Source organism: Leucopleurus acutus (genome assembly GCF_964270905.1).
Source record: "Leucopleurus acutus genome assembly, chromosome: 10".
Lineage (NCBI taxonomy): Eukaryota > Metazoa > Chordata > Mammalia > Artiodactyla > Delphinidae > Leucopleurus > Leucopleurus acutus.
The window spans coordinates 69919028-69940920 of NC_139153.1; the positions used below are offsets into that span (position 1 = coordinate 69919028).

Consider the following 21893-nt stretch of genomic DNA (forward strand, 5'->3'; position numbering starts at 1 on the left):
CGAGACTTCCTTGGGTTGGGGTGCAGATTATGTGAAAATGCACAGCTTGGTGCCGGGCATACAGAATGCGCACTGGGTGGAAAAGTAAACTGGGAAGAACAGGGCGGTGGGGAGGCCACCTCCATTCCAAGGGTTTGTGCCCGGGCACATACCTCCAGAGCTGTGAACACAGAGCTGGCCAGTTGTCACCTGCAATGGTGGTCCTGGCGACCACCACCTGGAAGATCAGGGCTTGGGACGGTACTTATCGCCCCATGACATTCTATCAGGTATCTGCTATCTGGCCTAGAGCCTACGGGCTCTGAAGACAGAGATTTCACTCATCCCTCATTCCCAGAACAGAACCTGGCACCAGTAGGTACTCGATATTTGCCAAATGACGACCCAGTCTCCGAGATGTACGCCTTCCACAACCACGCTTCCAGGGCACGAAGATGGGCGGAGATGGGTGCTGGTGCTGTATTTAACATGGGTTCTGGCTGGATGAGGTGGGCAGTCCTGGCAGGTGTGGCCACCCGGGGTGACGGCTTTGTGTTTCTCTGCCCAGTGCCTTTTCCTCACCTCACCCCACCCTACCTGTCTGCCAGGCCAGAGCCCCCAGAGGTCCTAGCCCTGGTGAGTCAGCTGCACGGCAGACTTTGGAACCATCAGGATTCCTGAGGAAGGAGGCCGGCAGGCGGTGAGAGGGGGTGCCCAGGATGGGTGTCAGGGTTGAGGGCCACAGGTCCGCCCCACACCCCGGGCCCCATGCATGCTGCTGCTTCGTGCCTCCTCCAGCAGAGGGCAAAAATGATGCTCTGTTCCATAAAGCTCTCCCGAGCCCTGGGAGCTGCCAGCCCTGTTCCTCTGGACACAGACGCCTCCCCTGGGCCCCCTTGCTGGGCTCCTGAGGACAAGGCTCTCCAGCAACTGACACCCCCAGATTCCCCCTCCACGGGATGAAAGCTGCCCGCAGCCTCACCACATTCATCCCATCCGGGTACACCCACGCCCTTGGGAGAAGGATGTGGCCAACACCCTCACCTCTCACCCAGCAGAGGACAGCACCCCAGACCACCGTCAAACTGTCTCCACCCAGGGGCCCAAAAGAGGGACCCCTCCATCTGCTCCTTCCCCTCTCCCTTCACCTGCGGCTGGCAGCTCCGGGTAATAAGTAACTGCCCATCCTTGAAGGCTAGGGTTCTGATGATAAGGGATTATTAAGTCTACCCATTTATTATAATTTGTTTAAGACGACCAGATGGTTAAACTGTAAATCTCTTCACTAATGGGAAAAAAAAAAAAGAAATAAAGAAAAAAAAGAAAAGAAAACAGGCCAGGGGGATACTAGGCGCTGGTGTTAATCCCACATGAGAGGTGGCAGCGGAGTCTCGCCATGCCTATGAAGTAACCCTCCAGGCCTGTTTATTACAAACCAGCGCTTCCCCCCCAAACCTGGCCCTGCTGCCTCCAAGCATGACCCAACCCCCATGCCTCTCCACGAAGCCCCCTGCAGACCCTCCTGAGGGCCAACCACCTGTCACAAAACCCTTCCTTATTGTCTGACTCTAACCTAAATCCCCCCGGCTGCAGTCCAAGCCCATTTCCTTTGGTTCAGTCTCCAGCTGGAGACGGACAACAGCTGGTCTCCGTCGTCTCTGGAATAAATTGTACAAGAAACGACCAGCGAAACGGCACAGGCATTTTGGGGTGGATGGTACTCTTTGCAGGGTGGGGAGCCTTCTGCCTCAATGGCAGATCAAATCCCAGATCAAATCTCACCGCTGGAAGACTGAGTCACAACTAGAGACAAGAGCAAAGACAGACCACGATGCTGACAACTTTGAACATCGCGAGGCGGGAGGCAAGGGGGGTTGTGCCCTAAAGTGCAGACTCCCCAAGCCCCAGACAGCCGGACACAGATCTCTCACCACACCAGCTGCACCAGGGGCTCTGGCCACCAACGCCCCTACCTGGAGAGCACAGGGATGAGATACAAAGGGGATCCCCAAATACAGTGGGAAAGGAACAGAGCCTGATATATGCAACCGGTGCCCCCCACCCGCCTCCCCTGCCTTCGCTGCCACAAAAGCACAAAGGCACAGCTGCCTCAGCTTTTCCACCCTGCGGGGACAGTCCCCCACCCGCCTCCCATCCCCGGCTGACTGGGGCATAACCAGGGTGAAGCAACAGAGAGCTGTTTTGTGCTGAAGGTATGGAAAAGTACAGCGAGCCCTCCTCGCACAGAGAGGCTGGGCTGAGGTGAGGGGAGCTGGGGTGGGGGGTGGTTAGGAAAACCTCCCATCCTCCAACCTGGGGCCCAGGACCAGGGACGGGCTGGGCCACAGGAAATGGAAACTCTCCCGATGGCGTCAGGAGAGTCCTGACTCTGAGGCAGCCCCGTTGTGAAACACGGGAGGCAGAAAGGACCGGGACCAGGCCTTCAACACACACATTCTCTCGCTCCCCTTCAGCCGGGCTGCAATTTTACACAAGAGCATTCTCTAAGGCTGCTGAGCCCCCTGACACCCACCCAGGCTCTGGCAGCCCTCAACCCTCCTGGGAGCGCGCAGCAACATTTGACACCCACGCCTGCACAGCGTTAGCTGTTCCTCAGCCCTACAAGTCATGACCTCAGTTTCATTACTGATCAAACGGGAGTAATGCTGTCTCCCCACCAATTCACAGGGCCATGGGTCCGAAGGCTCAGCAGATGTGAACGTGAAGAGCGTGAAGTAGGTGCACCAGCAAAGCTAGAGATGCCCCTGACTTTGAACTTCTAGTTTCTAAACACCCACTGCCGTTGGGGGTAGGCTTTCCCCCAGCCTCCCGGCGCATTGTGCACGGACAGCGGAGGCTCAGAGACAGGAAAGCAAATGCCACCAGATTTCTAAGTCACGCAAGGGTCAGCAGGGGAGCGAGACCCGCTCCTCAAGTGGCTGCATCCTGTCCCCCTGCAGAACCCAGTTTCCCACGAAACACTTTGAGTGGCAGCTGGAGTGGCCACTTCTCAGGCTTGTCTAGGGAGGTCCATTTGCCCTCGCGTCTGCTGAAGATGGCCACCTGGCCTGGGCTACTGTTGGCTAAACCAAAGATCGAGCAGTGGGCTTCCAGGATATGGCCTGCCCTCTGCCCCATGGGTTACCTCCCAGGAAGAGCAGGGGGACAAGAGGACAAGATGGGAACAGGGTTCCCTTCACCTTCCCTCCCACGTCGAGGCTCTGGGCATTCCCCTCTTTGGAGCCATTCCTGCCTGATACACATGCCACATCAGGCCAGATACCAGCCCCCAACACCCCTGTACAGATCTACCAACCTAAGTTAACCCAAGGAAAGATGCGACCAGGGTCCTGGGCAAGCTTTTCTCACGTTACGCAGCTCGAAGTCAGGTCGATTGATTCCTTAAGGATTTGCCGAGCACCGGCCCTGTGCCCTGATGTGGGCAAAATAAGGGAAGAGCAAGACACAGGCCCTGCCCAGGAGGGCCTTGGGTCTAACAAGAGACAGACAGGCAGATGGGAGGAGTTACAACGACAGAGGAAGACAGCACAAGAAAGCAGACAAGGCAAGGCAAGGCCAGGACTGTCCCTGCTCAATACACACTCATCTGAGCCTGACGGGACACAGCGGGCAGGGCAGTCAGCAGACCCTGGCCAACCCGCGCTGTCTGTGAACCAGACCGGTGGGGATGCTCACCTCAGAGGAGCCTGCAAGTTTCCCGGGGGGGGGGGGGGGGGACGGGGCAACCCCCGCTTCAGGTTCTCGGCACATCACCCTCCCCACTCCAAGGCTGCCGGCCAGCTCTGACCTCATCCACCCCAGAGCACCAAGAGAAGCCAGTGTGCCCTCAGGAACCTTGACAGGTTCCATCAGCACTCTAGCACTGCCCAAGAGAACTCTCTGTGCTGCTGGGACACTATCTGAGCAGTCCCATGTGGCTACTGAGCCCCTGGACTGTGGCCAGTGTGATGGAGGAACTAAATTCAAACTTTATGAATTTTAATTAAAAATTAAACAGCCACAATAGTTAGTCATATCATGTTAAAATTAAATTAATTAGGGACCTGTGGGTGGTAATTACCATACTGATGCAGTCAAACACAACACATCCTACCTAAGCAGGGTCTGCCTTACCCTGGACCCCTGGATTCACCCAAGCCTTGGCCGTGGTCTGCAGCATGCTCTGGGCTCTGAATTACACGCATGGTCCTGGGCTGTCCCAAATCTTTCCCGTGCTTGTGTCTTTTGTCAGTCCAAAAGGCAAGGAGGGCAAAGTCTTCTTGGGCCCCCACAGGAGTCGGAAGAGCTGGATAGACACAGAGGCTAAGACAACACTTGTCCGTGGGCCTCTGGAGGATCCCCTCCCTTGTAGGGGACCCTGACCCCAACACTGGGGACAGCCCCTGGGACTCCCCCAGCTCTGCCAGGCCTCTCCTGGGGAACCACACTCTCTCCTTGGTGACCATCAGATCGTGTCCAATCTCAAACTTCTTGGTCTGCAGACCGAAAGCCCACCTGGTTTCCCCAGTCTTTGAGACCCCTCCCCTCAGAAGTGTTCAACAGCACTGCTGCCCAGGAAGCCACCCCTCTGGCAGCTAAACTGAAAAATAACATGTTGTTTAGCAATTTCAGAAGTGACACTAGTTTTCGGAGTATGCGCCGTGAGAACCACGTTTATTTGTGCTTTGTGTACTCGCACATTAAAAACAGCCAGTGTAGAAGTGGCTGACGCTATATGCGTGCATCTTACCCTTTCAGAAAATTCGATTTCTTTGCTTTAAAAGCAATACAACAGCATTTCGGAAAACTAGGGAAGCAGAGAAAGAAAAGGCATAGATAACCCTGCTTCCCGCCTTCTGTTTTCACGTCGAGTTTCAATTATTCAACGCTAACACAGCACCATGCATGAATCTAGAGTCCCCCGCTGCCCTCACCCCCGTCTTGTTTTTGTTTCACTTGAAGTCTGGCTCATAGCTCAGCCCCACTGAGAACACCAAATCGAAGCCCTGCCCCAGGGCCCCAGCAGGTGCCCCTGCTGGTCTGTCTGAGGGTCTCCTACTCCACAGGCCAGAGCCTACCAGGTCACTCAATAAGCAGGGATCAACCTGTGTGCAGTGCAGTGGTGGCTGGGAGTGGAGTGTGTACACAGATGGAAACCGGCTTTGGCAAGCAAAAATTTTAAGACACGTACACAGTGACCCCAACACAGAGCTGGTGGAAGAGACGGGGGCTCTGGCCACAGGCAGCCCTCAGCCCTGGGGCATTCCAAAGAGAGAGGGCGTGCCAAGACTGAGACCTACGAACTCTGAAGCCCTGGCATCGTGGAGACAGAAACTTCCTAGAGCAGGACTCAAAAGTGTCCCCTCATGACTCAGAAGTTGCCTTGCCCCAGCCCTGGGGAGCCAGTCCTGGGTCCAGACAGGTGCACGCCCGGGGCAGGGGTGTGGGAGGGTAGGGGGGATGCTGACGCAGCTCCCCAGGCAACCTATCGACCTGTCCCAACGGAGGGCAGAGCGTCCCCACTCATGTGCCCCGTGCACGTGACGGGCAGCAGGGTGGGGGGCCGTCCCAGAGCACTTGCTGGGTTGGGGTAGAATCTGGCCAGGCATGGTCCCCATGGGAAGGGCCCGGGGCAGGAGTTTTCCAGATTGGAGGTGGGCGCTGGTAGTCCTACCTTTGGGTTTTGGGGGCTGGTGGGACAGAGGCCAAAGGAGAGAGAGACACAGCTTCACGGTTGGGATGTTCATTAATCATTACCCTCGTACACAGTGTGAGGTTTGGGATCCAATGGGGCAGTCGAGGGCCTCATGGGAGGGGGAAGGAGTGCAGACAAGGCACAACCCCCAGTGCAATGTGCTCTGACGTGGGGGAGAAGGAGGTGCCCAGAGAATGATGGGGCTCAAAAGAAGGCCAACTCCAGGGTCAGGGGAGCCTTCCCTGGCGGCCCAAGCCCGTGGCAACGTTTCTACCTTGGAGCACACGAGTCCCCTACAACATGCTGCACCCCTATTTAATAATCCTTCATATACACCGCAGGGCCCGGCCCCAACCTCAAAGATAAGGATAATGTCTCATAATTCCCACAAACTTGAACCAGCACTGGGCATACAGCTGGCGCTAAGAGTCTAATTGGCCTTAGTGAACAAGTCCCTGGCTCAGAGAGGGGCAGTGACCTGGCCCAGTCACACAGCAAGTCAGCTGAGCCAGGCCCAGGACCTGGCTCTGTCTTCCAATCCCCAGTCCCTGGGCCACTCATCAGTAGATCTCAGGGCTGCGGCTGGAGTCTGGGGGATGGGGTGTTGAAAAGCTGATAGTCAGGACACCCTCCCTTTTCCTGCTCCCCGGGGGGTGCTGACAAGACATTACCGCATCAGCGCGCCCTGCTCAGCCCACTCAGCACTATCCCTCAGCCAGAGGCAGCCCTTCCACCCACTGCTCCAAAGGGGGCGGGATGCTGAGGAGGGGAGGGCACCCTTCCAAAGCCAACACTGTCAGGATGCATTCCTCGACCCGGGAGGCAAGAGTTTTATTTGAACAGGAGCTACGGGGAGGGGATGGGGCTGCCGCTCTTTCTCCTCCAGTGGGTCTGAACAGGTACCATCCTGTACCCGGGGGCATGGGAGAAGCAAGAACCTTGCATCAGACTCGAGGAGCACCCAAGCCAAGAATCAACATTCAAGTCTGTGAAGGGCCTGCCCCGGGGCCCTCAGCAGGCTGCAAAATGGCCAGTCTGTCCCCAGTCACGCAGGCAGATCTGAGCAGCGCTTACACCCCAGGAGAAAGGCAAGACGAAAGCTGTTTCCTCCCAAGGTGCAGACCACAGCGCTGCTCGGGCTTAGCCCTGGGGAAGCCAAGTCAGGGACGTGTCGCAAGTGTGGGCTTAGCTGCTGGGGCGGTAGCAGGTAATGTGTGGACTCAGACAGGAACCCTACAGCCGAGAGGCAGACTAAACCGCACCTCACTACTCCGGGTCTTTGATTCTTTCTCGAGAGCTCGGTCTCCGGGTCCCCTGACCCACAAACCTTGCAGTGAAGGGTCAGAGCCTGACAGGTCCGTAAGGATGCCAGGGGAACAGGCTGGAGGGCAGGGATGGAGCTGATGGCCTCCGCCCTGAGCTGCGGCACCTCCTTAGCTAACGCAGGTTTGTCCCGCTTTAAAACTTTTCACACTGAGAAGAGCAAACAAACCTATATATGGTCAATGCGGTCAGAACAGTGACCGGTGTCAGAACCCACAAAGGCTGAAGAGAGCAGTTCTCAGCGAAGGGTCAGTAAGCATGCACAGCCCGCTTCCGGGGAGCTGGAGCCAACAGGGCCCAAGGAGAAAACTCAGTCTCTAGGAGGGGCTGGTGGCCCAGCACAGGGGAAAGCTGATTTAGGACACCACGGTGTCTAAGTGGGGCAGGGCTCTGGCTCTGGACCCAGAAGGCCTGGGTCCAGGCCACTAACTAGCTGTGTGACCTTGAATAACTTATTCGCCTCAGTTGCCTTATCTGCAAAATGAGTTTCCACGTTGTCTATGGTACCGCTGCTGGGAGTCCCCAGGGTGTGGGATGGCCCTCACCTGCCTTTCCTTCACCAGGTGCCAGCTGCAGTCACTGCTGTGGTCTGACTGCTGGAACACCTCCCTCCGCTCCACCTGCAGGGTGACTTATGTTATCAGTGGACATAGACCTGAGTTCTTGGTAAAAGTTGAAACGTGCTGTGAGTGTGCAGGGTTTCAGAATGCCTCCCCACCCTCAGGGCATGGCCTCCTGTCTGTAGCTGGGATCAAGGGTAGGGCTCCAGACAGAGGCAAGACCACACAGGGAACAGAGTCCAAATCACTTGGGCTGCTGCAAGGACTTTGGCTCTGAGTCTGGGGGAGAAGCCATGGAGGGTTTTCTGAGTCAAGTGTTCCAATCTCACTCTATCAGGAGCCCTGACTGCCATGGCAGTAATTGACTACCTTTCACCTCCTGTGGCCTCTGCTTCCAGGAAGCCTTCCCTAACTGCCCCACTTAGCTCTACCTACTCCTTTATTGTACTTTCCCCGCCCTGGTGAGCACAGTTACCTTGGAAAAGTTACATAACCTCCCGAGGTCTAGGCCTTGGCTTCAGGGCTCTAAAGGGAGGCTAGTTAGATAACCACTAAGCTCCCTTCAGCCTCCCATTTTATGATGTGCTGCCAGGAGTGGCACCCAGAGCCTGACCCTCCTCCCCCATCCCTGCCAGCCTCCAAGAAACCAGCCAACAACAGCTCCCTGGGCTCAGACACTTGGGGAGCAGGGTCCTGTGATGGGGAAACTCCCCGGGGAGACATCAGACTACTTCTGCCCCAGGCTCTGAAGGGCCTAGAAAAACTCCTTTTTTCTGAGCCTGTGGTTGACGACAACTTCAACCTTTGCCTCTTATTTCAGAAAAACTCACTAGTGCGTAGGAAAGCTGGCACTCAAGGAAAGGGTGTGCTGGGGCAATTTAGGAAATCAGGCCAGTTTAGTGTACGTGAAGTAAGTGCTCTGCACCCTAACACACATCAAGATTTTGATTTAAAGGCTGTTCAAAAGGGGATTCGAGGTGGGGTAACAAACTTGGCTTGGCGAAGAAAGGCTCTGGACCTGGGCAGGCACAGCTAGTTTAACCCAAGCTTGGTTCTAGAGACGGTCTGTCCCAGCTTCTCACCAGGACTCAGTTTTCCCATATAGCGAAAGGGATGACATTTCACTGCCAGACCTCACAGAGGGCACAGGAAGGCACTTTAGGTGAGTAGGTCTGCAGAGCCCCATGGTAAGGCCAAGGGTGGGGATGTGAGGAGGGTGCAAAGCCTGGGTATCTGCATGCCCCTTAGAGGTCACCCAGGTGCTGCAGGCAACACTTCTGCTCCATCCCCTGGTGCCAACGTCCCTAGTCAGCTCTGCCCCAAGGGGTGCGCCATGGCGTAGAAAAGGCCTAATGCCTGTAGGCTGCAGTCATGCCCAAGGGCTATAGGAACACACCCTTCTCCCCTACAAAGAGCCTGGCCTTCCCCCTGCTCTGCCCCCCCCACCCCCCACCCCTCGTGCCCTCGTGGTTTCTGCGGTACGTGGTCTGAGGACATTCCCTGACAGGCAGGGACGGCTCATCCCCTTCACAGCAGGTCTCAAAACAGGCCTGGGCACATGGTATGTGCCTGGTAAATATCTGCACAAAGGACTGGGTCTCTGCTCTTTCTCAAGTTCCTTGAAAGCAGAAACCACCTACCCTGGGGAGGACAGGCCTGCTAGGCGTGCTCATGCAGACAGGCCTTGTTCATCCCACGGGAAAGGCGTAAGGGGGCTCCTGGCGATGAACAGACCCAGGGACGCAGAGCTGTTTGCTCTGTAAAGTCCCTCAAAAGGGAGAAGATAACCTTGAGCTGGTCTTAAAGGTGAACTCGTAGCGCGCCTTCCTCTAGTGTTCTCCTGTGGTCTTCACGCCCCGAGAGACAGATACCATCACTCCTACTTTCTGATGAAGCCAGGGGCTCAGGGCGCAGCTTGCAAAGGCGGTGTGAGTTTAAAGCCTGTGGCTGACCACCAGGCAACTTGGCACCGCCTCGTGAGGCTGGAAGGCTAGAAGGAGATGAAATGGGCGTAAATTTTGATAAAGCCGCTCCCCTTCTGTTCTCTGGGGCCAGAGCCCGGCCTGGCTCAATTCACGCAGGTAACCACCTTGACCTGGCAGGAGGCTGGGCCCCTCATGACTAGACTCCAGCCCAAAGGTCCACATGAATCTTGGCCTCCCCGTCCGAGCCAGGCACACCACTGGGCACCCGGGGGCCCAACAGACACATTCTGAGCCAGTCACTTACTGAGCTAGGAACTGGGTAGGGAGACATGGCGCTGCCCACACAGGGCTCCTGCAGTCTAGCTGGGCCTAATTTAACAGGCTCTCCAAGCCTTCTTGAATGAAAGGCTGAACTTACTCCCAAGAAGCAGAGTCCAGAGAGGTGAAGTCTGACCAGGGTCACACAGCACAAACCAGTACTGTGGGGAGAATCAGAATCCGTGTTAGAATCAGCTTTTCCCTGCACAGTGGTTCAGATAAGGGTTTCCCGGCCCCAGCTCCAGCCCCAAGCACTGGTCACACAGACAAAGGGAGGGGCTCCGCTGTGTCCTCCTCAGCTGCTGTGGCCTACAATACCCCTGGCAGCCCACAGGGCCCGCCACCAGTCTACAGGAACAGCCAAGCTGGCCCTGCCCCCCAAGTGAGCCCCTCCCCACACAGCTTCTAGCCTAGCCTGGGGGCAAGGCTCTCCCTAATGGGAGGTGTCAGCTAGGCAACCTTAGCCAGATTACAGTGGCCATGGGAGGTGACAACAGCCAGAAGTACACAATACTGCCTAAATAGTTCGGCAGGAAACCCAAATATTTAGCTAGGAGGGGAAAAACAGAATGGACACTTCAAAGGCAATCCAAGGGACCTGGCCAGCAAGGGCCTATTGAGAGGGGAGATGGGTGGTGTCTGGCCCCAGGGAGAGCACAACTCTGACCCCACATCCTGTGTGACCACCCTCCGGGGATGGTACCCATGAGGCCACCTGGACCCAGGAATCCTCTGGAAGGGAAGAGTTTTAACAAACGCCTGGGATAAGCCAGGACTGAGCAGAGAAAGCCTGGTCCCCTTTCTGCAGAGGAGGGAGCAGGGCTCTGCTGGAAGGGAAGAGGAAATACACCTTCCACTGAGGGAGGGGCTGGGTGAATGTGCAGGAAATGGAAAATGGTGGGGACTCCACCAGGAGTTTTGGTGGGTTTTATCATCTGTGTCTCCATCTGTGTCTCCATGTGGGGCTTGAACTGGCCGTCAGGAACAGCACCACCCCACCCCCGACCCTAGAGAGACGGGGTGTCAGAGAACAGCTAACACATAGCAAATCACCAGTTGCACGTGTCAGGCACTCAGTCAAATGTGGATTCTGCAGGCATGAGGGCAATACTGAACTATTGTCCCATTTCACAGACTAGGAGACTGACTTGCTCGAGGCCCCAAGGCTAAGTAATCAGCCAGCCACACAGAGAACCACCCGATGCACCCTAAGGCTCTGAAGACACCATTTTCCCACCTCTAGGCCTTTGCTGCTTGTTTTCGCCACCTTTCTGGCTCACATCAAGCAGAATGGTTCAGAGTGTGGGCTCTGGGTTCAAATCCACATTCTTCCACTTCCTAGCTGTACAGCCTCGGGCAAATGAGTGAACTAGAACTATCCATTCTGTTGCTCCTGCCCTGAGGTGGTGCTGGTAAGAGGACCTCCAGCAAAGGGTTGCTGTGAGGATTATGAGACGATGCACATAAAGTTCCCACTGCCTGTGGTGAAGCAAGTGCTCAGTAACCGTTAGCTGGAATCACCCCCACCTCCGGCCCCCAATCCCTGCCCACTCCCATCACTTCTACCTCCTGGCTCTACCTCCACTCCTGGTCAGGCCCCAAGGCTCTGCAGTCAGCAAGGAAGGGTGAATTTTAGCCTCTGGCTAGCCATGTAGCCCTGGGCAAACCCCTTGGCCTCGGTTTCCTAGACAATAGGCAGAGAAGTAACACCTCACCCACAGGACAGGTTCAACAGGTAAAGAACCAGCCTGGCACACGGGAGGTACGCAGCAGAGAGCTCCCAGGGCCTGCAGCTCACACCACTCAACCCTCCTGGCTGCCTCAAATTCCCCCTTCTTTAAGTTCAAGAGCAGAAATTAATCTCTCAACAGTACATGCTTGGAAGCTCCAGGTGTACCTACCAATGTCAGGTAACCAGCTCCTCACCTGTCTTTCTCTAGAGTAGGGGCTCTCTGAGGGCAGGGGCTATGTTTTGTTCAGAGCCAGATGCCCCACAGGCCACAGGGCTCTACAGGCCTCAGGAAACAGGAACCGAATCCTCTGAGGCCCTCTGACCCTCGTCCATCTCTCCAGCCTCACCATATGCAACCCATCACTGGGCACCAGGACTACATTTTTCCTCATTTCACCACTGTGGCCCTGTTTCTCTCCCCAGCTAGATTGAGCTCCCGAGGGCTAAAGCCCCACCTGGTTTCTGAAGCTTCAGTGCACACAGAAGGGACAGCTGGCAGGGGGGGACCCCTCTGTGATCCCCTAACTTTGCCCAGGTCTCTGAGGTTTGGGGGCCAAATTAACTGCTCACAAAAAGCCGAGATGCCTCAGGCAGAGCTGTACAGAGCTGGAGCACACTACCCGCACTGTCACCTACAGAAGCAAAGAAGGTATAATCTGGGAAGGTCATCAAATGGAGGGGACCCAGACCTGGACCTCCCAAGGGGTTCATGGAAGGAAGACAGAGGTACCCTAACTGCAAGCTGGGTGTGAGGGAGTGCGGGTGGGCTCTTTTGGGGGAGGTGCCGTGAGCTCTGTGGGCTTTTGGGGAAAGACCCACACTCCAACACATTGGAAGGAGAAAGGGAGGAGGCATCCTTATCAGAACACCCATAGGGTGAAACGATCAGCCCACAGAAACAGCCGATAATTTAGAGTAGAATACTCTACTTCTTTTAAGTTGCAAACAGCTGTGAAGGAAGAGGAAACTTTCTGAAATGCTGTTCACTCCCCTACTTGAAAATTGCAAAAATTTGGTGAGTTCAAATTCTTTGGCTAAACCCAGAGAGCTTCGTCATCTGGCCCTCACCCCTCTGCCCTCTGGCTGCAATACAGGACCATCGTGCAGTTTTACACCTCCCTGAGGGCTGCGGTGAAGAAAGGGCCACCCTCCTATCCTCCCTTCTCTCTCTAGCTTTTTAAAAAGGTGGTTGATCTATACCTAGACGTGGAACTGCTGGATCATATGGTAGTTCTATTTTTAATTTTTTTAAGGAACCTCTATATGGTCTTCCTTAGTGGGTGCACCGTTTTACACAAAAAGACAAATACTGTACGATTCCACTTATAAGATACCCGAAGTCGTCAACTTCACAGCAACAGAAAGTAGAATGGTAGTTACCAGGGCCTGGGGAGAGGGGGAGAGGGGGAGAGGGGAGTTGTTTAACAGGTCTAGAGTTTCAGTTTTGCAAGTTGAAAAAATTGTGGAGATCTGCTTCACAATAATGTGAATATACGTAACACTACTGAACAGCACTCAAAAAAGGTGAAGGAGGTAAACTTTGTTATGTATTTTTCACTATAATTAAAAAAAAAGGCAGTTGACCTTTCTCCTGCACTAAGGTCTTCCTGACTCTATGCTCACTACACTTGTGCGTGGATGGCCCCATCACACAGTAGGGGCATCTAGGAGGTGAGTGGCGGCAGCAGCTAACGCGGGATGAGCCTTGCTATGTGCCAAGCACTGCTCTAAGCAACCTGTGAGGGTGATATGACGGCATGACCCAGTGCTTGGAGGGTGACTCTTTCAGCGACAGGAAGGGGCCTGCAGTAGTGAGGTGAGTGGCACGTGAACAAAGATCCTGCGGAGGGCAGCGTGTCCTTTTATCTGTGTCAACCCACCCTTGTGGGGAGGATCGACAGGTCAGGGCTCCTCCACTTATTCCAGGGGTTCAGAGGGACTCTCAGCAAAATCTCCAAGGGGATTCACCTCTACCTTCTCCGTTCCCCAAAAGGAACACCAGGAGGTGAACCTATTGCACACGCCTACCTCATCTGTCCTCTCTCTATCACCCCAGTTCAGGCCAGTCAAGTGGTTCCTGAGGTCCCACTAAGATCTAGCACCTCAATTTGTACAAAGACTCTCTTGGGGGTTCTGTCTCAGCAGCCCGGCTGTTCCCCAAAGCCTGGTACTTCCCTGCCCCCCACTCCCCCCACCCCACAGACATAAAGAGTTCAGAGGCTGAGGCCAACTTAACAGCAAACAACCAAGTTCAAGATGAAAGCTCTTGACCTGGGGTCACAGCCAGCCAAGCACGGCATCCAAAACCAGAGGATTGTGTTTCTTTTAAATGCCAGACTATAAATAGAGCAAAACCTGAGGAAAATACTTAGAAGCAGCAGTCATCACCTCCCCTACACCCCCTCCTATAGGACTCCCCCACCCCCACTAGAACATTTCAACACTTGCTAATCTCTGCCCTCAATAAGCCTCTATTACTGTGCCATCTGTAATCATCCTAAGGGCTCTAGTAAAACTCTGAAAACGATTCAATAAAAATTCACCTTAACTGTTAAAACTAACCAGAGTAGTTAACTAAAGCAGATTTATCGATTGGAGAATTTTTTTGTTTTGACTGCCCTCAACTTTGAGCGGAACATAAATAAGAAAGTGAGCCTTTAGGAAGGAACCTCTTTCTTCTATTTCCTTTCAAAAACCCAACTTCTCCACTTTCCATTTCTGCAGTCTTAGACAGTGAGAGTTCCATTTCGAATGAATGACCCAGAGGCCTCCGTGATTCTGGATAATCAAAAGATCTATTGTGTTCCCTTTACATACAAAGGCAGTTAAGTGAACCAGCGCGCTTTCCAATTTCCAGCAAGGTTTGAAACAAAAGAGGTTTTCATGTTAACCCTCGGTTCCCCCCAAAATTCAAGTCACGTGCCCCGTATGAGCATTTTGGTCAGATGTAATTTAACTACATGATCCATAGTTATATTTCTTTAAGTTTTAGGAGGAGGATTGGCGTTAATAACAGGATGTCAGAACCTCAAAATTGGAATTAGCCTTATTACTAGGGACTGGAACATGTGTAGGGGAGTACGAAGGGCCCAGAAAATAAAAGGAGAGAGGTCTGGCGCGCACGGAAAACCTCAGAATAGGACAATGCAGGTTAGAGGCCAGCAGGATCAAAGAGGCTTCTGGGAACAGGTCAGCTACATGCGCAGTTTAAGAAAACCCAATTAGGGATGGGGTGTGCCAGTAAAAGGCAGGGCTTGGGGCGACCCCTACCGCACCCCCAAAGGAGAAGTGGGGCGGGGTGGACTGCTGCTTATTTCAGTAAGGGAGGAGGTGTGGCTCAGCCAGGCACAACACAGGAGACACCTGCGTGCCCATGCCTGTTCTAGGGGAAAGAGAAAATAGAATTTCCCAGCAGACCAGAGAGTCCAGCTGAACCAATTTACAGAGCTCACTGACAGACGCACCATTCAACAGCTTCATATGCCTAAGGGGGAGGGCAAGGGTGTACGAGAAGCAGGCTCTGGAGGCAGACTGCCTGGGTCCCACCCCAGCCTGTGCCCTCCTGGTAACTCCCCTGGGCTTCAGTTTCCTTATCTGAACACGTAAGGGTGCTGTACAGAGTACCCGACTCATAAAGCACCTAGCAAGTTGCCCTAGTCAACGTGTCCTCAATGTGTGCAGCGAGGGAGGCTGGCACTCCTCAGTTTCACCTATACACACCCAACGCCTAATGCTTCCACTTCACTTGACCCTCACCAGACCCCCATTTTGCATATGAGGAAAGAGACGCAAAGTTAAATGGTCTGATGGGTAAATGGCCAAGCCGGATGGCAAAACCAGCCCGCGCCCTCTCATAAAATGCCGATGACCGCCTACAGCGCCCAACACGCTAGGCGCTCGGTCAATGCCAAATCCCCTTGTGGAAGCCTCTGCAATTTAGGAGGCGGCTGGGGGAGCGGGTCACCAGCACCTGCAGGAGCAGGCTTGAGAGCAAAAGGGTTCAGGATGGTTCTGAAGGCAGGAAGGAGGGGCGGCCACGTGGTCCGAGGCCAATGGGGCGCTGAGCCTTTGAAAGTCAGCCTCCGCCTCAGTTCAACCACAGCGTGAACAGGGAGGAAGCACCTGACAACTCAGGGACTATTTCCAAAGATCTAAAGAAAGGTGCCTTAACTCCCTTTCTCACGCCTTTGAAAGTACACACACGATTTCCACTCTAAGAAAAACCCCAACCCAGGCTGCACCCCACCCCCTTCCAACAGCCTTTGGAGGGGGTGGGCCCCTACCCCAGGAATTCCCAACTGAGGGACTTTCTTTAGGATTACAAAGGTGATTATTCAGAACCTGATAAAACACAGAACTCAGTGGAAAATGCAGGAGCAGCCAGATGGGAAAGAAGATTTTTGAGTTTCATTTTTCCTTAAACCAATTTCCTGTGGCCTGCAGCAGTGCCCCAAGTCCCAGATCAGCAAGCGAAGCCAGGCAGGTTTCTGCAGACTGAAAGTGATGCTAGCGAAATGCTTCCACTGGTTCATTCTCATTTCTGGGGTTCTTCCTATGAAGGGAGGGGATCCGCCAAGTTGCAGATGGCTTGAGAGGTTGGCTGGGGATGGGGACAGGCCTGTCCATAATCACCTCCAAATCAGACTGGCCTGATACCCAAATCCTTTTCCTAAAGCTACCTGCCGGCTTTTGGGGGGTAATCGCTGGTGGGTTTAAAAGGACCCCAAAATACCAGGCATCTTGCTTGCTCCTTAAGAAAGCTTAAGACACCTCAAGAAAGCTGCCTAACCTCCAAGGCTATAACCACCAGCTGCACCCGGCTGCCTCACCCCGACCCCCCCCCTCCTTTTCCCTTCTCCTCATGTTTTGAACTTTATTTTCCCACATTCAGCCTTGAATTCTTTCCTTCCTTCCCCTGCAGTAGCGGAGAAGAGGCAAACACTTCGAGGGCAGCTCGATTCTTTATCATCCCCGCCTGCCTTCTTCCCCCTCTAAACAAAGCCCTGGAGCCAAGTAAACAGCAACGCGTTCTCCAGAGGAATTGTTTCCTCAAGGGAAATTATAAAGTGACCCTCCCTCCCCAACACACACACACACACACACAGGGCAGACACCCATCTCGAGGAAGGCAGAGCTGCCCAGAACTCCTGCTATCAGGAGCTAAAACACCCTACTCCCTTCCGAAGCTCATACTCCCACCAGCCTCACCTACCAACGGCCCCCGCCCTGGGAACTGCTCCCGGACAGGAGGGTCCCCACTAAAATCCAACACCCAACCTTCTGGCCTAAACCTCCCCTTCTACTGGCTCCTAAGAGGACACGTCTTTATTTGCCCGGCTGCTAGCAGGCACCTATATGCTCACCTGTGGGAATGTCCGTCGATGTGGGGACAAAAAGGGGGTACCACAGGCGAGATACCTACACATCTCTTCCCATTTTACATACGGGCTGTTGAGGCCAGAAAAATGAGAGATAACTACACAGCCATAAAGGACTGGGGAGCCACAGCAGTTTAAAGATTGTTTCTCATCAAACTTCCTTTCTGTCATCTTTTACCCCAAGAGAAATGTAACACCTTGGACAATATCTCTACTCCACCTCACAACCTAGAGCCTTCAGGGGCTCTTACCCAGGTCTGGTCGTTCCACTGGAGGGAGACCATCCCTGCAGGCCAAGAAGTGTGAATGGTTGAGGCCAAGAACCTTCGAGAAACTGGGGTAGAAGTCTTCGATCCCCAAACAAGCCCCACAGTTTATCCACGTGAGATCAATGCCATCCATAGGGCATATGAACCAATGCCAACATGGAGGAGAAACTCTCCCACAACCTCCAATTCTATACAACCTCTCTGCCGCCGCCCCACCCCCATCCCGCCCCGTCCCCCGAAAAGGGGCTCTCCGGGTGTTGTTCTTTTGTTCAACCTGTTACTTTCACAAAGTTGAACTCCGAGCCCTTCGGGGATGTCTCCGCGAGATAAGCTTTCCCGGAAGCCTGCGCGCGTCCCCAGCATTCTAGCCACCAGCCCGCATCCCGGGGGCTCAGGCCCGACAGAGCCCCGGACCCCCCCCGCTCCCGAGCCCTGCCGGGGCGGGGGAGCCTCGCGCCACTCCGCCGGGCTGGTGATGAAACGCCGAAAAAAGCCGGCCGGGTGCCGCACTTGGCCCCGGAGCTGGGAGGTAGAGACGCGAGGAGGCGGCACCCGGCGGGTCTCCCGAACTCTGGGAGCGTCTCCAAGGAAAGACAAACGCCTTTTTCCGCCCCACAGCCTCCTCCAACCAGGGAGGTACCCGCACACCCACACCGAGCCACTGCGGGCCCTGGTTCACCCGGGGGTCAAGCCTAAGTTCTTCCCTCCGGACAGACTGGGTTCCAAAGTCTCCGCGCGCGTGGGAGACTCCTGCGCCCACGGGTGAACGGCAGATTCCAGCAGTCAGACTCATGGGGAGACATCCTCTCCGGTCACCCCGGGACCACCCACAGGGAGTGAGGGTTATCCAAAGCTGCGAGGCGCTCCCCTTCAGCACTTCTAAACCTCCAGCTCACCTGCAGAATCTTGTCCAGGCCCTCCTGGCCCAGGCACGGGAACTCCTTGAGCAGATGCAGTTTCTGCGTATAGTAGTTTTTCTTGGCCTCTTTCCAATGCGGCTCCTCCAGCACCTCGAAGATCGCCGCCCCGATGGCCAGGTAGAAGATGATGGCCGAGGTGAGCAGAGGGCCCCGGTCCACCATGGCTCCCGAGAGGCCACCTCCTGGAGAATGAGAATGCCTCAGCTAACCCCAGCGGCTCCCGGTCTCACCCGCCCTCCAGCCTCTGGAAACAGCTGTTTGAATTTGGAGCTCCGCATGCGCAGTGCCCCGTTCAACCCGGCGCCGCTCCACCGACACAGTTGCCCCTGCAAGTTGGCCCACTGAGCGCAGGGAACTGTGCGGGACCTCCTCACGCGGGCCAGAGGTGGGCGGACACCAAGGGGGCCGAGGGGGCACCCTGGACCGCGGGAGCTAAAGCAGCTGGGTGAACCCAAGGCCGAACTCCCGGAGACACGTGCGCCGCTTCTCCGCGCGCCACAACAGTGTGCGCCGCGCCCGCCTCCGCGCGCCTCTTTAACCCGGGCCTGTTGCGCTCTGCCCGTGGAGGAGGGGCCCGATGAGGGCCCGCCCCCGTGCAGGCCCCGCCCCGTGCAGGCCCCGCGGCTGGTCCCAGAGTTACCGCTAGGTGCGCGCTGGAAGCAGCTGCGGACCATGTTCGCACCCCAGGGCCGCCGCCAGGGTAGGCTACGCGCCCCGCATGCTCGGAGGCGTTGTGGTCTCTTGGACTCACGTTTCTTACTAGTGATGGTGTATTAACTAAAATGAATGTGTACCTAATGACTGGGGTCAGGAAGTTATTGCTATTGTTATTTTCATTATAAGCCAGTTTTCATTTATTGATGTTTCTGCCAAGAAAGCTTGATTCTCGGTCTTTCTGTCTCACACACCTTCCTGTAAGACTGGGGAAAGGACATTAGAAAGGGACCGGAGAAAGTCAGAGGATATTAGGAACTAAACCAGTCACAAAGGTGTGACTCCTTCCTCTCACCCCAGTCTCACCTGCCCTGGTGAACATCTGAGAAAGAGCAGTCAGGGGCAGCACTGTTCATATCCCTCCCCACAAACGCACTGCAATTATACAGGAAACACTTGATGTCTTTCATACTCCCAAGCATATTTAAAATTGCAAACACCCTGCCCCAGACACATAAACACACACACTCACATACACACACACTCCTTATCCCCCTTGTTGGTCTTATTTTCCTCCTGGCAATAAATTCCCTCTAATATAAAACACTAAAATGATGACAGCTCGGGGGTGGAGTCTGGATTGTTTGATGACATATCCCCAGTGCTTGTTATATAGCAAACACTCAAATATTTGTGCAGTGGAGTGAATAAATTTATGAATTTGTCAAAGACATATTTGTCAAAAGCACACACCCAATGGAAGTCCTAGCCAGAGCACTTAGGCAAGAAAAAGAAATAAAAGACATCCAAGCTGGAAAAAAAAGAAGTAAAATTGTCACTATTTGCAGATGACATGATATTATTTATACATAAAAAAACCTAAAGATTCCATCAAAAAACTGCTAGAACTAATTAACAAATTCAGTAAGGTTTCAGGATACAAAATCAATATACAAAATATGTTGTGTTCCCATACACTAATAATGAACTATCAGAAAGGGAAATAAAGAAAACAATTCTATTTATTGCATCAAAAAGAATAAAATACCTAGGAATAAACTTAACCAATAGGGTGAAAGACATGTACACTGAAAACTGTAAGACATTGATGAAAGAAACTGAAGAAAACACAATTAAATGGAAAGATATCCTGTGCTTATGGATTGGAACAATTAATATTATTAAAATTTCCGTAGAACTGAAAGCAATCTCCAGATTCAATGCAATCCTTACTGAAATTCCAATGGCATTTTCCACAGAAATAGAACAATCCTAAAATTTGTATGTAACCACAAAAGACCGAGAATAGGCAAAGCAATCTTAAGAAAGAAGAACAAAGCTGGAAGCAACACCCTTCCTGATTTCAAACAATAGTACAAAGCTATAGTAATCAAAACAGTAAAGTATTGGCATTACAAGCAACTTATGAATCAATGGAACAGAAAAGAGAGTCCAGAAATAAACCCACAAAATGAACATGGTCAATTAATTTACAATAAAGGAGTCAAGGATATACAATGGGGAAAGGATAGTCTCTTCAATAAATGGTGTTGGGGAAACTGGACAGCCACATGCAAAAGAATGAAACTAGACTACTATCTTATACCATACACAAAGATTAACTCAAAATGGATTAAAGATTTGAATATAAGACCTGAAACCATAAAACTCCTAGAAGAAAACATAGGTGGTAAGCTCCTTGACATCAGGTCATGATTTTTTGGATCTGACTCCAAAAGCCGAGGCAGCAAAAGCAAAGATAAACTGGTGGGACTACATCAAACTAAAATGTTTCTGCACAGCAAAGGAGATCATCAACAATGAAAAGGCAACCTTTTGAATCAAGAAAATGTTTGCAAATCATGTATCTGATTTGCAGATATTTGCAGATATTTTATATATCCAAAATATATAAAGAACTCATACAATTCAATATCAACAAGAACAAACAATTCAATTAAAAACTGGACAGAGCATCTGAATAGACATTGTTCCAAAGAAGACATACAGATGGCCAACAGGTACATGAAAAGATGCTTAACATCACTAATCATTAGAGAAATGCAAATCAAAACCACAGTGGGATATCACCTCACACCTGTCAGAGTGGCTATCATCAAGAAGACAACAAATAACAAGTGTTGGCCAGTATGTGGATAAAAGGGAACCCTGTGCACTGTCGATAGGAATGTAAATTGATGCAGCCACTGTGGAAGACAGTATGGCTGCTCCTCAAAAAGTTAAAAATAGAACTACCATATGATCTAGCAATTCAATTTCTGAGTATTTATCCAAAGAAAATGAAAACAATAACTCGAAAACATACATGCATCCCCATGTTCATTGCGGCTTACAATAGCCAAGACATGGAAACAGCCAAAGTGTCCACGGATGAACGAATGGATAAAAAAATTGTGGTATATATATACAATGGAATACTAAAATTAAATACATAAAAGAGGAAGAAATACAAAAAAAAGAAAGAAATCTTGCCATTTGCGACAATATGGATGGACTTTGAGGGCATTATGCTAAGTGAAATAAGTCAGACAGAGAAGACAGGTACCATATGATCTCATTTATATGTAAAATTAAAAAAAAACAAACCTAATAAACTCATAAATACAGAGAACAGATTGGGGGTTGCCAGGGATGGGGGTTGAGGGTTGGGTGTAGGGGGTTAGAAAGTACAAACTTTCAACTATAAAATAAATAAGTTCTGGGGATGTAATGTACAGACAGCATGGTGACTATAATTAAATAATACTGTACTGCATATTTGAAAGTTGCTAAGAGAGGAAATCTTAAAAGTCTTCATCACAAGAAGAAAAAAATTTTTGTAACTATGTATGACACATGTCAACTGGACTTATTATGGTGATCATTTTGCAACACATACAAATATCAAATCATTATGTTGTACACCTGAAATGAATATGTTATATGTCAATTATACCTGAATTTCAAAAATTAACCAAATTTATCTTTTAAAAACACAAACAATAAAACAAAACAAAAAACACTCACCTGGGATATTTCTCACTCACCTTGCTACCAAGGGTTCGTAAACCTGAGGCCACAATACATCCTTTCCATGCATCTTAAGCAGGGCCTGTCATTCCATCCACTTTGCAGTGAGG

General features: G+C 52.4%; 1 protein-coding gene across 1 annotated transcript in view; it reads right to left on the reverse strand.

The window, feature by feature from the left end:
- Positions 1–18586, reverse strand: part of KCNK5 (potassium two pore domain channel subfamily K member 5) — a 36397-nt gene extending 17811 nt beyond the window's left edge. Inside the window, exon 1 of the mRNA XM_082847344.1 lies at positions 18076–18586. Within this exon, the coding sequence (XP_082703470.1) occupies positions 18076–18261 (186 nt within the window). The 5' untranslated portion in view covers positions 18262–18586. The remainder of the gene's footprint in view (positions 1–18075) is intronic.
- Positions 18587–21893: the final 3307 nt, after the last annotated feature.